This window comes from Rhamphochromis sp. 'chilingali', assembly GCF_963969265.1.
Source record: "Rhamphochromis sp. 'chilingali' genome assembly, chromosome: 11".
Lineage (NCBI taxonomy): Eukaryota > Metazoa > Chordata > Actinopteri > Cichliformes > Cichlidae > Rhamphochromis > Rhamphochromis sp. 'chilingali'.
This window is the reverse complement of record NC_137938.1, coordinates 1,954,718-1,970,980: the sequence shown is the minus strand read 5'-3', so window position 1 is coordinate 1,970,980 and position 16,263 is coordinate 1,954,718. Positions and strand designations below refer to the sequence as shown.

General features: G+C 42.5%; 1 protein-coding gene across 1 annotated transcript; it reads right to left on the bottom strand.

The window, feature by feature from the left end:
• Positions 1-24: 24 nt before the first annotated feature.
• Positions 25-16,002, bottom strand: preb (prolactin regulatory element binding). Its single transcript, XM_080896890.1, has 11 exons — positions 15,612-16,002; positions 14,264-14,370; positions 13,067-13,229; positions 12,564-12,759; positions 12,131-12,381; positions 7,058-7,138; positions 4,385-4,512; positions 3,488-3,661; positions 1,848-1,920; positions 1,610-1,769; positions 25-1,532 (listed from the first exon to the last, which is right to left on the bottom strand). Exons 3-11 carry the CDS (start codon positions 13,199-13,201, stop codon positions 1,438-1,440), a joined length of 1,293 nt encoding a protein of 430 aa, XP_080753016.1. The 5' UTR covers positions 13,202-13,229; positions 14,264-14,370; positions 15,612-16,002; the 3' UTR covers positions 25-1,437.
• Positions 16,003-16,263: the final 261 nt, after the last annotated feature.

Sequence of the window (16,263 nt, the reverse complement as noted above, 5' to 3'; positions counted from 1 at the left end):
GAGAATAAGTACAAATATTTCTGCAGGATTGAAGCGTCCAAACATCAGCGTCCTCCATCAGTGGAAGAAGTTTGAACAAGAAAGAAAACTCTTAGTTGGGCAGGTATACTTGTTTCTGTCCTTTCTACTGAAGCGTTGTCTAATATTCACACAATCACTTCTCTGCACTGTGTGTGATGTGAAGATTTCATGCATTTTTGAGTGAGGCTGTAACATGACGAGTGAAGTGCTGGGAATACTTTCCAAATAATATTCTAGGAAAATACTTTGGGCATGCAGTTTTGAAAGGAGAGGGAAAACAGCATATTAAAGTACATGCAGTTTTTGGTGCAGCTTTCACACTACCCAGATCCCAGTGCGAACATCTGCAGGATGTGCTACAACCAGACCCATCCACAAAGGCACCAACATCCCTGTTACCAGAACCCAGAGGTACCTTATCCAGGCGAGAGGCTGAAACATCGTGACAGCTGATGGCAGAAAAAATATTAAGATCATTGAAATAAAGCTACTGCTTAATGCAACAAGAGCTCGAGCTCTCTAACGAGAAGGCAAGTTTGCAGTTTATTGATGAAGACATACTATCACTAATGATTAGTCCTGTTGGTCTGTTGTGTCTCAGGCCAGCTGTTTACAGCCAGTGTCTTTATAAATTAAAATAACCTTTATGCATGTGGTTGTTTTATTCAGTTTTATTCACACAGGACCAAACAGTCGCCTCAAGAAACAATACTTTAAGTTAAGACCCAACAATCAAAGGTTTGTCTGGTCATCTGAGACGTTTACCTGTTGGATGAGTTCAACAGCAAGTTTCTACTGTGCTCAAATAAACTTCAGGGTTTTAAAACTAACTGCTGTAAAATGTAGAGCTTGAACAGTCACTGTTGTGAAGCACAAAGTAAACTGCTAAAATCATTGGTTTTTATTAGTTTTTATTCTTTTATTTAACCAAATGGAATCAGGTTGTTTTTTAAGTCTTATTTTTGTCCTTAGGCTGAAGAAGCTGTTCAGGTGTTCATAAAGCCAGACTTGCTATTCTTCTGCAACACGACACAAGCTCGCACAGGAAACGTCTGAATTCAGACGTCCAATGAAAAACAATTTCAGTTTGATTCATTTTTATTTATATTGAGCTGAATCCAGACAAAAACATGTTTAACCAACGAGCAGCTTCTGTCATCATTCATGTCTCTGCTGCCAACATTTTTTTAAAGTTACTCAAAGTCAATGGATCATTCACTGTGAACGTTTTTTTAATAAAAGGCAACGTCCTCACAAAACAATCCAATGAAAATCCGGCTTTTAAACGATGATAAACCTTTAACGCTGTCCAGGTTTGGTTTAGTAACGGTGCAGTGATGGGACGCATGAAGGCTGAACTCAGGTCCGCCGATGCAGAGAGATGATTAAATGCTCATTCGTGGCAACATGTACGACTTAAATAAACCCTGGAAAGAGGTGCTGTAGGAGGAGAACGACTCCCACCACCAGGACACCACAGAAGAACAACACCAGCCAAACAGGGAAGTATCCTGGAGAGAACACAGGAAATGATGAACAGGCTCTGAGATTATGAGACATGTTCAATAAATGATGATGCAAGACTTACTTCTTCTGGCAACACGGTGTAGTTGGCAGCGACTGTCCACAGCTACGCTCAGCAGGGCTGTTTCATTGTTCCCCTTGATGTTCTTGCCTTTCATGGAGTGAGGCAGGAAGGCCAGGTCTGTCACCACGATGCCGTGTGATTCATGCACATAATACAGCCTCTGCATACAAACACCACGTTATAAGTTAAAAACATGGCTGCTTGTTGGATTTATGCATCTGTAAGTGCAGCGTGTCACCTGTAGGGAGAACGCGATGTAGATTGCTACTGATCCTGTCACAGTTCCAAGGCCAAGAAATGTTCCAGAGTCACTACGAGGAAGAAAGCAAACAGCTTCAAGTCCGACTTGCCTTTCCAAACTCAATATGCTACGCAAACGTGCTTTCAGAGAAACACTAATCACTTTTGATAAAAGATGTGCACAGCTAATGGTTGCTGACTGAAGACCTTGACTTTAGCATTGTTGTGGGCGCCATCTTAGTTCAGAGGTCCAGTTTAGTGATGAAAATTAGTAAAGGGGACGTCTAAAAGACAGCTAAGGCTAAAGCAGTACAGAGATGGAGCAGTGCCTCCACACTATCCAATGTAAACATCTATAGGACGTGTTGTCTGTGAAGGTTCTCGGTCATCCAGGTCATCGTAGTCTAAGGAGCTTGTAAGAAAAGTGTCTGGACTTCCTTAAGTTGCTTGAGAGGTGAAACGTCTTCAAGCAACTTAAAGAAGTCCAGACACTTTTCTTACCAAGCTCTTTAGACTATAGGGCGTGTTAGAACAAGAGTCACCATCACATAAACCACAGGACTTAAAGAACAGTGCCAACATCCTTGCTGCCTGAACCCAGAGGTACCTTGTCCATCCCCCAACTAGAGGGTTACAGTTAGTAAATCTGTATAATATTAAGATCCCAAAAGGTTGATTCTGGATGTTTTCAGTGGGAGAAACATCACTGTCAGAGGCCATAAGAAGATCATTTGTAACCTTCACTAAAGCTGTTTCTGTGCTGTGATGAGCTCTGAAACCTGACTGAAACTCTTCAAATAAACCTCTGCAGATGATCTGTTAGCTGTTTGACAACTACTCTTTCAAGGATGTTTGATATAAAGGAAGGTTGGAGATTGGCCTATAATTAGCTAAGACTGCTGGGTCTAGAGATGCTTTTTGAGTAAAGGCTTAATTATTGCCATCCTAAATGTACATGCATACATAATTAATAAAGAGTGATAAAGATCGAAGAGTGAGCTAATGGCAGGATGTCTTTGAGCAGCCTTGTAGGAACGATGTAAAATGAACACGGAGGGTGAAGATTAAAAGTGATTCTGCAGGTAAACTCGGAAAATCAGCCAGAGACAGAGTCTAAATAATAAATATCAGTGAAAGTAGCTGTATACAGTAAGAAGTCTATGGGATTGTTATGAGTCATGTTTTGTGTAATGGTTACAACTTTATTGATGAAGTCATTACTATTCAAGGTTAAAAAGGAGCAGTCATCAGAGCCTCTTTGTCGCCATGGATACAGTGCTGGAAAAACCTGGAGCTATTCTCATTTTCACACACTCTCCAGGCTAAATGAAAATGCTCTAAATTAGTGAGAAGACATTTCCTCTCCAGCTTACTGATTAGTTACTTGTGTATTTGTGAGTTAGAGCCAGGACGTCTGAGACTTGTTCAGAGGAGCGACAGTATTCAGAGCCGCACGCTGTGAGGACGTGACAACATTAAAGCAGATAATCAGCCTCTGTAGGAGCAGAGCTTAGGTCGCACTAAATCAGATTAAAAAGTCTGAAATCAGAAACGAGGGCCTCGTTAGACATCGTAGTCATACCACATCTCAACAAACACAACAGCCAGTCTGCATGTCAGCATTTATGAAGCTGTTACCTGACAGCCAGACTGGAGATGACCTCCGTGCCGCAGGGAGCCGTCAGCATGGCCAATAAGCTCCTGCCGTCCCACTTGGTGAGGTAGCACGGGGGAGGTTTTCTGTCTCGTTTATGGGGGATCTGCACGGTGTAAAGTCTCAGGGCATCTTTCTGGTCTTCAACCTTTCCAAACCTGAAACAGGCGAACAGACAACCATGCAGTCATTGTTACTGACAGACGTCTGTACAGTGCACCTGAGAAACTCTCATCACTTCACTTGTTCCACATTTTTTCATCTCTTAGTCTTATGGATGGATTCCATTTATTTTACACATTCACATTCTGCAGACTAAACTCCACAAAATGGAAAAGTTTGCTTGAAGCTTTGCAAGTTGATTAAAAAATGAAAGACTAAGATGCACACTGGTACATAAGTACAGCCTGCTCAGTACTTTGCTGAAGCACCTCTGGCAGCTGTTAAATGCTACAAGCTTGACACGAACAGTGCAGCTCCGTCAGCTTAGATGGGGAGCAACAGTGCACAGCCATTTTCAGATCTCAATGCAATGTAACAAGTAGTGTAACAAATTACTTTCTGTAGTGAGTAAATAAGTAACATGCTGCATCACTTTTCTTGAGTAATGCATCTGACAGGTGATGAAAACAGGACGCAGGAGCTCCGTCACAAACACTCAGTACTTGTGGAAGTGTCCCATTTTATATTTTTCAAATTTAAACAAATTTCCAGTCAACTTTGTTTCACTGCATCATTGTGAGATATTGTGTTAATGCGTTTTGGAATAAGGCTGTAACAACACGTGGAACAAGTGAAGCATGAATGCTTTCTGGGTGCACCGTACTGTATGAAACACTAAGATGCTCTTTGATTGAAGAACAAGCTAGATTAGGTTTTACCTGCAAGCCAAATATCGATAGGTCTTCTCATCTATTTGAGACATGGTTTCATGCCATTTAAGACTCATAGACAACTGGTTGCCACTCCATACACTGCAGGCAAAGTCCCGACCAACAGTCACCAGATGCTATATGACAACAGACAGAAGGTTACTGATGAACCATCTACACTAACTGGCTACTAAGTTACACCGTGCCGGTACGAGCCTGAACCCCTTTTTGCATCCACAGCTGCCTTAATTCTTCATGGCACAGATTCAACAAGGTGCTTGAAACATCTATATTGTCATCATAGCACACAGATGCTGTATATCTGTCAGCTGCACATCCATGAGGGAAAAACTCCAAAAGGTGATGAAGAGATGGGACTGACATTTGTAGAAATCTAGTGACTAGAAGGGTGCCTGTGACTGGAAAGTCGGTGGTTTGTGATCGCTGGCTTTTCCAGTCTGCTTATTAAAGTATCGCTGAGCAAGACACTGAACGCCAAGTTGCTCCCGATGCACTCAGAGTGTTACTGTGTGTGTGTATTAGACAAAAAGCACTCAGATGTAGAAAGTTACTTTCGAATTTGATGATTTTTCAGTGTTCAGTTGTCCAATTTTGGAAACAGCAATTGTAGAAATGTAGTCCAGTCTGCTGCTGTAGACGTCTACTCGAACGTTCAACCATTCTCCTCTGACAGTGAGCTGCCGGTCATGACATATTTTCTCTTTTTCAGATCACTCTAATGACAGATAGGTGAGCAGGAAAATCCAAGTAAATCAGCAATTTCTTCTCTTTTCAAGTCCTGACATCAACAACCACGCCACGCCCAAAATCACATTTCTTAGCAGGTCATCTTAACCAAAGACCTAAATTTGCTGAGCAGCTACCTGAACGCTACAAAGGTTAATTATCTTATTAATAATTTTACTTCTTTGCTTTTATTTAAAGAAAAAAAAAAAGCAATCTGGTAAAGCCAGAACATCTTACTATTCATCACTGATTGAAGAAAATAAGAACAACCCCAGGTTTCTCTTCAGCTCTGTAGCCAGGCTGACAAACAGTCAGAGCTCTGTTGAGCCAACCATCCCTTTAACGTTAACTAGTAATGACTTCATGAACTTCTTCACAAATAAAGTTTTTATCATTAGAGAAAAAATGACCAGTAATCATCCCACAGATGTAATATTATCTACAGCTACTCTTAGTACCATTGATGTTAAGTTAGACTCTTTTTCTCCAATTGATCTTTCTGAGTTAACTTCAATAACTTCACCAGTGTGTGAATGTGAGAGTGAATGAATAGTGGCATTGTAAAGCGCTTTGGGTGCCTTGAAAAGCGCTATATAAATCCAATCCATTATTATTATTATAATAATTACTTCCTCCAAACCATCAACGTGTCTTTTAGACCCCATTCCTACAAAACTGCTCAAAGAAGTCCTGCCATTAATTAATGCTTCGATCTTAAATATGATCAACCTATCTCTAATGATCGGCTATGTACCACAGGCCTTCAAGCTGGCTGTAGTTAAACCTTTACTCAAAAAGCATCTCTAGACCCAGCAGTCTTAGCTAATTATAGGCCAATCTCCAACCTTCCTTTATATCAAACATCCTTGGCCTCCAGTAACGCTGTGAGGAACCTTGGAGTCATTTTTGACCAGGACATGTCCTTCAATGCACATATTAAACACATATGTAAGACGGCTTTCTTCCATTTGTGCAACATCTCTAAAGTTAGAAATATCCTGTCTCAGAGTGATGCTGAAAAACTAGTTCATGCATTTATTACTTCCAGGCTGGACGACTGTAATTCATTATTATCAGGAAGTCCTAAAAACTCCCTGAAAAGCCTTCAGCTAATCCAAAATGCTGCAGCAAGAGTCCTGACAGGGACTAGAAAGAGAGAGCAGATTTCTCCTGTTTTGGCTTCCTGTTAAATCTAGAATTCAAAGTCCTGCTCCTCACATACAAGGTCTTAAATAATCAGGCCCCATCGTATCTTAATGACCTTGTAGTACCATATCACCCTATTAGAGCACTTGGCTCTCGCTCTGCAGGCCTACTTGTTGTTCCTAGAGTATTTAAAAGTAGAATGGGAGGCAGAGCCTTCAGTTTTCAGGCCCCTCTTCTGTGGAACCAGCTTCCAGTTTGGATTCAGGAGACAGACACTATCTCTACTTTCAAGATTAGGCTTCAAACTTTCCTTTTTACTAAAGCATATAGTTAGAGCTGGACCAGGTGACCCTGAATCCTCCCTTAGTTATGCTGCAATAGACGTAGGCTGCTGGGGATTCCCATGATGCACTGGGTGTTTCTTCTTCACTCACCTTTAGACTCACTCTGTGGTTATCCATCACTCTGGATTCAATTATTAGTCATTATTAATCAATGGCTCTCTTTTTCCTGTTAAAAAGGAGTTTTTCTTCTCAACTGTTGCCAAAATGCTTGTTCATAGGGGGGGGTCATATGACTGTTGGGGTTTTCTTTGTATTGTAGGGTACTTTACATACCTTACAGTGATTTGATATAACTTGTTGTGATTTGGTGCTATATAAATAAAACTAAACTGGCTTGCTCCCATGTGATTGGCTGATAAGACATTTGCATTAATGAGCAGATGAACAGGTTCACCTCATCAAGTAGCTAGTGGTGCAAGTTGTGTTGTTAAATATTGACACTGACCTTGTTCCCAGGACTTATATCCAAGTCTTCGATCTCTCCTTCATGTGCTTTGAAGTCAAACTTTTTCTTCAGGGAAGGAAACTGAAACAGGACATACCAGGTGAAGACAACGTTTTATTCTTCCACTGCAGGACAAATACACCAGCGTCTTATAACATCTCACTCCACTAAATACTGAGCTCAAAAACAATAAATACATTATTATGGTTTATAGTGAAATCACGTTCTTTCCACTTGCAGATTATCACCCCAGTGCTCATGTTTACCTTCAGTAACCACTGTTGCCGACAACAACAAGACGTGCACTGAATGATTGCTTTCTAATGACTGAGATTTCAGCTGGTTTCATGCCTTTCTTCGTGTTTTCAATGCTCCCCTGTGTCATTTCTCATTATTTAACATAATATTAACATTATAGAGAGCTATGCTTGATTTCTTTGCATGCATGGATTGGATGGGCTGTTACCAACATCTGTAGTAACACCTTTAGAAATATATGTACTTAGAAAATTGCAGATGTGATTAATACTTATTTACTGAAACATTCCAGTTATAGTTACATTATGAATATGGACATAGTGTCATTTGAGGTTATCCACATTCAAACTGGATGAAGGTTTTAGGAGTTTCAGCTCCTTAACATGTGCCACCCTCTTTTTAGAGGGACCAAAAGTAATTGGACAACTGACGAAGGCCATTTCATGGGCAGGTGTGGGCAGTTCCTTCGTTCTGTCATTATCAAGCAGATAAAAGACCTGGAGTTGATTTGAGGAGTCGTGCTTGCATTTGGAAGATTTTGCTGTGAGCAGACATGTGGTCAAAGGAGCTCTCTGTGCAGGTGAAACAAGCCACCCTTAAACTGCGGAAAGAGAAAACACTCACACTGTTAGGAGCGGCAAAATCTACAGTTTGGTGCATCCTGAGAAAGAAAGCAAGCACTGGAGAACTCAGCAACTCAAAAAGACCTGGACGTCCACGACAACAGTGGTGGATGATCGCAGAATCATTTCCATGGTGATGAGAAACCCCTTCACAACCAAGCAACATTCTCCAGGAGGTAGGCGTATCCAAGTCTACCATAGAAGACTACATGAAAGTAAATACAGAGAGCTTACTGCAAGGTGCAGGCCGCTCATAAGTCTCAAGAACAAAAAATCTAGACTGGAGCTTGCAAAAAAAGAAAAGAAAGCGAAACAAAAGAGAGCACACCTAAACAGCCAGCAGAGTTCTGGAAAAGCATTCTTTGGACAGATGAAACCAACATCCACCTCTACCAGAACGATGGCAAGAAAGAAAAGCACGGAGAAGGTGTGGAACAGCTCATGACCCAAAGCCATCACATCTGTAAGCACAGTGGAGACTGATGGCTTGGGGGTGCTGCCAGTGGTGCTGGGACACTGGTGTTTATAGATGTGACACAGACAGAAGCAGCCAAACTAATTCTGACATGTTCAGAGACAAACTGTCTGCTCAAATGCAGCCAACGCCAGTCAAATTGATTGGGGGGCATTTCATAATACAGATGGACAATGACTCAAAAACACACAGCCAAACAAACCCAGGAGTTTATTAAAGCAAAGAAGGGGAATATTCTCAAATGGCCAAATCAGTCAGCTGATCTTAACCCAATTAAGCATTTAACTATCGAAGACTTTGGACAGAAAGACCCACAAACACACAGCAAAGCTGCTGCAGTAAAGACCTGGCAGAGCATTAGAAAGGAGGAAACCTGCTCATGTCCCTGAGTTCAAGACTCCAGGCTGTCATTCCCAGCAAAGGGTTCTCAACCAAGTACTAGAGATCCAGGGCTCGCAAAGTTTCTAAATCCCTGCTAGCCCTTCGGCCAGTCACTCTTCAGTTTTTGGTAGCCCAAAGTAAATTTAAGTAGCCCGAATAAAAAAAGATTATTTTTATTGTATAATATTGTAAAGGAAACAAAACATCAATCAAAAAAATGTTAAAACAAAAATTACAACAACTGTATATAAATTACAATCACCAACTCAAATACTTGGTTCTAACTGAACAGAAATTTCTGTGAACTTGTAAGAACTGTGTGGGACATGAATCAGCCTGTGTCAGATCCTGATCTGACATTTCCACTCAAGTCACGGATGAGAAAATGCCACTCGACGTTGAGGGCATAGCATCTCCTTCATCAGCTTTCTCTTCCTGTGCATTGCCCTCCATTTCACTGCTCTTCTTGTCGGGGTTTTATGATCCAGGTGTCTTGAACCTTTTCAAGAAAACATCCAGAAACGAATCGACTTGTCAGGGCAAAAAGATTCAACTGTTTCCCCATTAATAGGGAGTGGCATGCAGTCATTCAGTGTTTCAGGGTGTAGAGAGGTACGATGTTTGTCTTCACTCGGTTCATGCAAGAAAATCCTCTCACAGATGGCTGTCGATGGACTAAGTGTCAGCATTAATTTCACCAGCAACAAGATATGAGAGAGATGTTCTGGATTCTCAGAGAGGAGATCTCTGTACAAGCAATCTACTTTGCTACCCCGGCGTTCTGCAAGCCACACTTTTAGATCCATCCATTCTTGTGGAATTTTCTCTTTCTCATCTAGCAAACAGGCAAAATGTGTGACAGGATAATCCACCTCTTCATCCCCATAATTCGCCAGCTCTTCTCTGGGGTAGGGAAGAGTGGAAGGGTCAAAAACCTTGAAACTAGAGAGAGGCTTTTCCACGCAGATTTTTAAATCTGTTGTCCATGTACTTGACTGTGTTGTCAATAATCTTCTGGATCTCTGCACCAAAGGTGCCTCTGCCTGTGCCCTCACCTCTGCTAGCAGAGGCTGACTTTTTGTTACCGAGTTCCACAGTAGCAAATGCTACCATCCTGGTTCGCTGTGAACTTTGTGTCCAAGCTTTTCTGATATTCTCCTGGTTTTGTTTTTAGGCTGAGTAAGCGTGATGTTGTGCTCTCAACTAACTGATTGGTTCGTGTGATGTTTAGGTTATCATGCTGAAAATCAGTAGAGCACTTGGATAAGATGGTACTGGAGTCCAACATGAAACGCAGGAAGCGAACAAATTTCTCAGTCTTCATCTCCTGCACCACCCCCTTAGCCTCGGCTGCATCCTCGGCTTTGACATCACTTCCTTCTGCCATGTTCTCCATATGAACAACAGTGGGAGTAATTTTTTTCCACAGCCTTCAGTCATCTCCGCCGGCTTGGAGCCACCGTGTGCTCTTCAGGCCACTGAAAGGTGCCAGCTTCTCATTTAGCAGCTCACTTATCTCTGTCAGCTCTCTTCGCTTCTTTGGGGAATAGTAGTACATCTTAAAGATGGTTTTCAGTGTATCTTCAAATTTCACCAGGTACTCACAGCCTTTCACGCTATCCAGCACAGCTAGCTCTAGTTTGTGTGCCACACAGTGGATTGTTATGATGTGGGGTATCCTCTGTTTCAGTCTCCCAGCTACTCCTGTTTTCTCCATCATCACTGCAGCGCCATCAACAGTTGCACACACTACTTTCTCCTTCCACGTATCTTCTCTGATACCCATGGTGTTCGCTGCTTCATCAAAAGCCTCTAAAATACCTGCAGCATTTGCACTCTTGACTGGCTGAAGTTTGATCATGTATGTGGCTACGTCACCATTATCCCTCACATACCTGACATGAACCAGCTCCTGTTCTATTATACCAGTGTCTGTACTGCCATCTGCAAGAATGGATAAGAACCTGCTTTCTTGAATTTCCTTTTCAATCCGGTGTCTTGAAGTTTGTGCTGCTGCTCCAATAAACTCTGCAAGCATGGTCACTGAGGCAAGTGGAACCAAGATCGAGGCCATTTGCTTTCTGAAGTTTGCAAAGACGGCTAAATTTTGCCAGTGGTAGTTCACTCTTTGCAACATGGTACGCAGTTCTGGTACAGCTTCTTCAGGACTTCTTGTTGTGCTTGGTTTATTTTTAGTATGTTTTTTGCAACTGGTGTTTGTTCTGGGAAAGATGCTGCAGACTGGGCAATAATGCGGGGCGATCGTGGCTCAAGAGTTAGGAGTTCGCCTTGTAATTGGAAGGTTGCCGGTTCGAGCCCCGGCTTAGACAGTCTCGGTCGTTGTGTCCTTGGGCAAGACACTTCACCTGTTGCCTACTGGTGGTGGTCAGAGGGCCCGGTGGCGCCAGTGTCCGGCAGCCTCGCCTCTGTCAGTGCGCCCCAGGGTGGCTGTGGCTACAATGTAGCTGCCATCACCAGTGTGTGAATGTGTGTGTGAATGGGTGGGTGACTGGATATGTAAAGCGCTTTGGGGTCCTTAGGGACTAGTAAAGCGCTATATAAATACAGGCCATTTACCATTTACCAATGCATTTCTTGTGATGCACAGATGTCTCACGGGTTCTGATGGGGTCTTTCCTAAAATTACTGGTCCCAGTAACAAAGGCGCTTGTCGACTCAAAAACTCACGACACACCCTGCAGAACATGATGTTATTTCGCTCGTCATATCCCAGCCACAGAAATTCTTTTGTCCATGAAACCAAAAAGATGCGCTTTCTTTTTGCCTCGTAGTCTGATTTGTCAGAACTTTTCGGCGTTGTGGTCGGCTTTTCACTCACCAGTCAGTACTGCCGCTCTTTATACAGTTTGTGCGATCACAAAATGAAAGTGAAAGCAACAAACAAGCGCAAAGTCAAACGCGATTTCAATACGTCACATTTTGACAGAGGCTCATCGATGCTAATGACACAATTACCCAGCTACATTTGCAAAAGCACCTTCCTATGATAGCCCGACAGGCAGGGCTGAGATAGATTTTAGTAACCCGACTGGAAAAAGCCCCGGGATGTCGGACTAGCGATTTTGCAAGCCCTGAAATCAATACTTTAGTTATTAGTTTATTTATTACTTTTGAGCCGCTGAAGTGACAGGATTGTGTTTTTGAAAGAAATGCTTCAGTTTATGCAATCTTTTTGTTCCACACACTGCATGAAGGCTGAAAGTGTTCTTCATTGTGGTAATGTTCAGAACCAACATTAGAAGAAAACACCGTCTCTGTCTATGCGGAGCTAACTGTATATGTTTAACAGCTGTGGCTGAAATGATTGAGTCTTACCTCCCAGACTCTGATGTGCCCATCGGTGCCTCCAGTTAGCAGCAGGCTCTGGTCAGGACTGAACCTGACGACTTTCTGAAGCGGATCCTGAGGGTTCAGGTCTGACTGCACTTCAGCTGAAGCGGTCACAGAGATGTGAATCGTCTCGTCCTTCATATCTGACATGTTTCCAGATGGTGTAACTCCATCCTGTCCACACTTGTCTCCTTTCCCAGCTCGTAGCCTGGCGTTACCCTGCTGCTTGCTTTTCCCTGCAGCACAGAGGACACTTTTTATTTGAACAGGAGGTGTTCAGTCTTTGTCTCAGACCATAAAACCCTTTTCTTCATGCTCAGTGCTGTAGCTGCTGTTTGGGAAATATAACATTAAATTGAATCAGACACAATAAAGAGGTGTCATTTTAGCATATTTAGCTTGTAGCAGTGTGCCTCACCATCTTTATTAGCATCTTTGGCTTCTTTCTGCGTGCACTGTTTAAACTGCATCAGACAGCAGGTCCCATCCTGTCCTGCAGCAATCACACCTTTACCTACAGCCATGTTCATGGTAGCACGTGTGTCAGTATCATGGGAGTGAAGGAGACTGGCACTGTGCTGGTATTCCCCAACGAGCTGCAGATCCAGGAAGTGCTGTAAAACACAAACATCAGTCTGCTACTGTTGTACTATGGATACAAACTCAGTGTGCATCATGTATCAGGATACTCTCACCAAACACACTCAAAACACTATTTTTGTTAGTTTGTTTCCAGAGAGTCAAGAAATACAAGAAGAAAAGCACAAGTGAACAGAAGAACTCATGTGTGCATGTAAACCGCCGTAGCATGCTGTCTGTGATCATCCTGGTATACGTTATTAGATCACATAAATGAGCCTTATCAGGACAATGACACAGCAACACTACAGCGACTGTACAACACCCATCTTCAGTACTAACCACAGCGTTCTTTATGCCCGTCTTGGAGGCCCCCCCTCCTCCTGCTATGATCACCAGCCCTGTGTCAGGGTCCACTTTCACAGAGTACAAGGGGAAGGGGGCTCTGTACAAATCTGGAACCTTCTTCTTCCCCATTGTTCCTCACAAAGCTGCCAAGACACACCTGTGGAAAACAGAGTAAGTTCATCTGTGACGTCGTCTGTCCTCCCTCTGCTGGAGCTACAGAGGTTACACTGAGCGATGCCGATGGCGTCCCTGAACTTTATTAAACAGTGCAACCATTAACCATCTTAGTCACGTCTAGTCCAGCAACTTCCATTTCCAATCAAACAAAATGATACAGCATAAAATAATGACCTTCACTCTGGCTGCTTGGAAGGCTTTGTGACGTTAAGAGCACGCTGCTGGAAACAGGTGTTTTGCTGGTGTTGACATGAAATCATATTAACAATAATTCAGGGTCCAACCTTACAACCCTCAGGTTAGTGGCTCAGAGTTTAATGGCCCATGTACGTTTTTTCTGGCTTGTGAAAAAGAAAGCTTTTATTTTAAAATGTTTAAATATTAATGCAATATTTTATATTATTCCACTTTCAAGTTGAAACATGTTCAGAAAGCCGTGAAACCCCATGCCCCCCTTTAGACTCGCCCGTCTGCTGCAGGTATCGGATATAAAACCGGAGCTGTGAGCTGCATCATTTCACTGTGTTAAACAAACAGCAGCGACCACGTTTGCCCGTCTTCACTCCTGAGTTTAAGGCTGGCTTTTCCCAGTAAAGGCTTTAATGACGATTTCAGGAACAGTGCTGCAGACTCTATATCTCTCCCTTTGTCTCACATACGCTGCGTCCATTGTTACTTTCAGTCCACAGTATAACAGAGCTCCAGACCGCTACGCCGAGCATTTTAGTGGGTAAAAAGATTTAGTGTTGCTTTTGTTTTGTTGCCTCACCAGCACACCTGTTTGCACTTTTATTTGCACCAGAGTTGAAGGTCAGAAGTGAAACCGACTATACGTGATGATCATCAACTGTTCCCTTAATGTTTTTTGAGCAGGTTATATTTCTAGCAAAAGACTAACCATTATCAGTTTAAGCTCCTCCAATGTGCTCTTTCTTCTGGCTTCTTTTATTATAACTATTTTCAAGTCATCCAATATAGTGCAAAAAATACAGGTTTAAACAGGAGCTTGCTAACCTCTGGAAAGTCCTCATAAAGTGTTGTTGTGTGTGTTGCTGTTCAGCTGCTGGTGAGGGCAGCAGCTGTGTGCCTTCCTGTGTGCAGCTGTGCGACGCTTTGTTACCCTGAGGAGGCAAAAACAGCATTTAGATATTAATACAACAGTATGAGTAGAGTGAGGGGTTTTATAACACTAGAGCCAACAGGCTGAAAAACATCAAAGCAGACTGATGGACAAATCATTACAGGTCAAGTTGAGTGTGAAGCAGAAGCATGTGCACACACAAGTTTTGCATGAATGCTCATGCTGAATAACTGGGTGCTGGTTAGAATCTGCATGATGCTTCAGCTTCCTCTAACCCCAACCCTGGATTATTTTATTATGTAAATACAGCTATGATTAGCACTGTTTCCCACATGAGACATTGAGGTTTGTTCTTATCACAAACACTATGCATTAGCCTAATATACACGCTGTAGCCCTGCTCTAAAACATGTCATAAATCCCAAACAATCAAGCACAATGTTATGTAGCATTATTTTCCTCCTGTAGCGATGCTGAAGGATCTTAACTCTCGCTTCCCTGACAGTGTTAAAGCCGTGACTGGGTGTGTGTGTGTGTGTGTGTGTGTGTGTGTGTGTGTGTGTGTGTGTGTGTGTGTGTGTGTTTAAGGCTCTATGGTGTAAATTACACTTAATATATGTAGTGTTTCACATCCACTTTAAACGGCCATGAATTGTACGCAGATGAAATGCTTAAAGCTAATTAACTTAAGTACTATATAAAAGCCACTATTCATTGGAATGAAACCTGCGTGGCTGATGTCCTCTTCCTTCATGTATTACTAGTTTCTGGGTTAATGTAGTAATCGTGTTTCTTGAAGCAGCTGATGATGTGCTGGCGTGTCGGACTGAGAAAGCTACTGAGTCCCACATATAAGCTTGAAAAGAAGGTCAATTGGATTTTTGAACACGTTTCGTCCCTTCTCCAAGACGTTTGTTCAGTTTTAAGGGAAATGAAGGAGAGATCAAACGGAAGAGGCGAAATGTCGTCACAAAAGAAAAACCCTGAAAATAAGTGCAGTTACCTTCCTTTCAAGCTCTCAGGCTACTGTAACCTGGACGGCTGAGAAGCTACACAGCCGGCCTGTCACAGGACTCTGTGCTTTAAAGAGCAGCTGAGCAGCGACTGAATGAAAAACCATGAGGTGAAAGGAAACGGTGGCAGCGACGGAACCAGAACCATGTTAATGGTGTATTTAAACCGCTACGGTTTGCTAATGTATAGCATTCGGCTGTATTTGCTACAGTTAGCGCTTTAGCTCTGCCGGCTAGCCGGTCAGTGATTTAAATGTTGGACACCTACCTGTGCTGATAGTCCTCGCTATCCTCGGCTCGTATTTTACCATCGAGGTACGAGCTCAATCTAATGATTTCATTTTGAACTGTCGCGGAAAGAACTAAACGATATCCACTGACACTTCCACGCACATACACGTCAGCAGCTAACCAGGCGTTAAGATTTCTTCTTCTTTCTCTTAAAAGAAGGAATGGCGGTGGGCAAACAGCGAACGGTGCATCATCGCCACCGTCTGGTGTCGTGTGTTGACTTGATTCCAAGAAGTAGGTTCAACAAACGGAGTTTAAAAATAAATTCCAAGTTGAACAACTCCGAGCTTCCTGCTCCACAACAGCTGATCAGAGTGAATTCAGTGTGGTTCAATGGAATGACGCACTGAAGCGCTCAGGTTCACTCTGCTGAGTGCCATAGTAGGGAAAGAAAGGCATCATCAATAGAGCCCCGAAACTACGATTCAACATAGCAACGGGTAAATAAAGACCAGTGCTGACCATGACAGGAGCATCTTGTCATCATACACTGAATAAAATTTGATATAAAATGTATCATTTTATTATAATGTCCATGCTCATCATTTAGATTAAGCTGAATCCTAATTTTACATTTCGTTTTAAATCTAATTATTCAAACGTGACCTCAGTAGATTAAATGTAGGAGG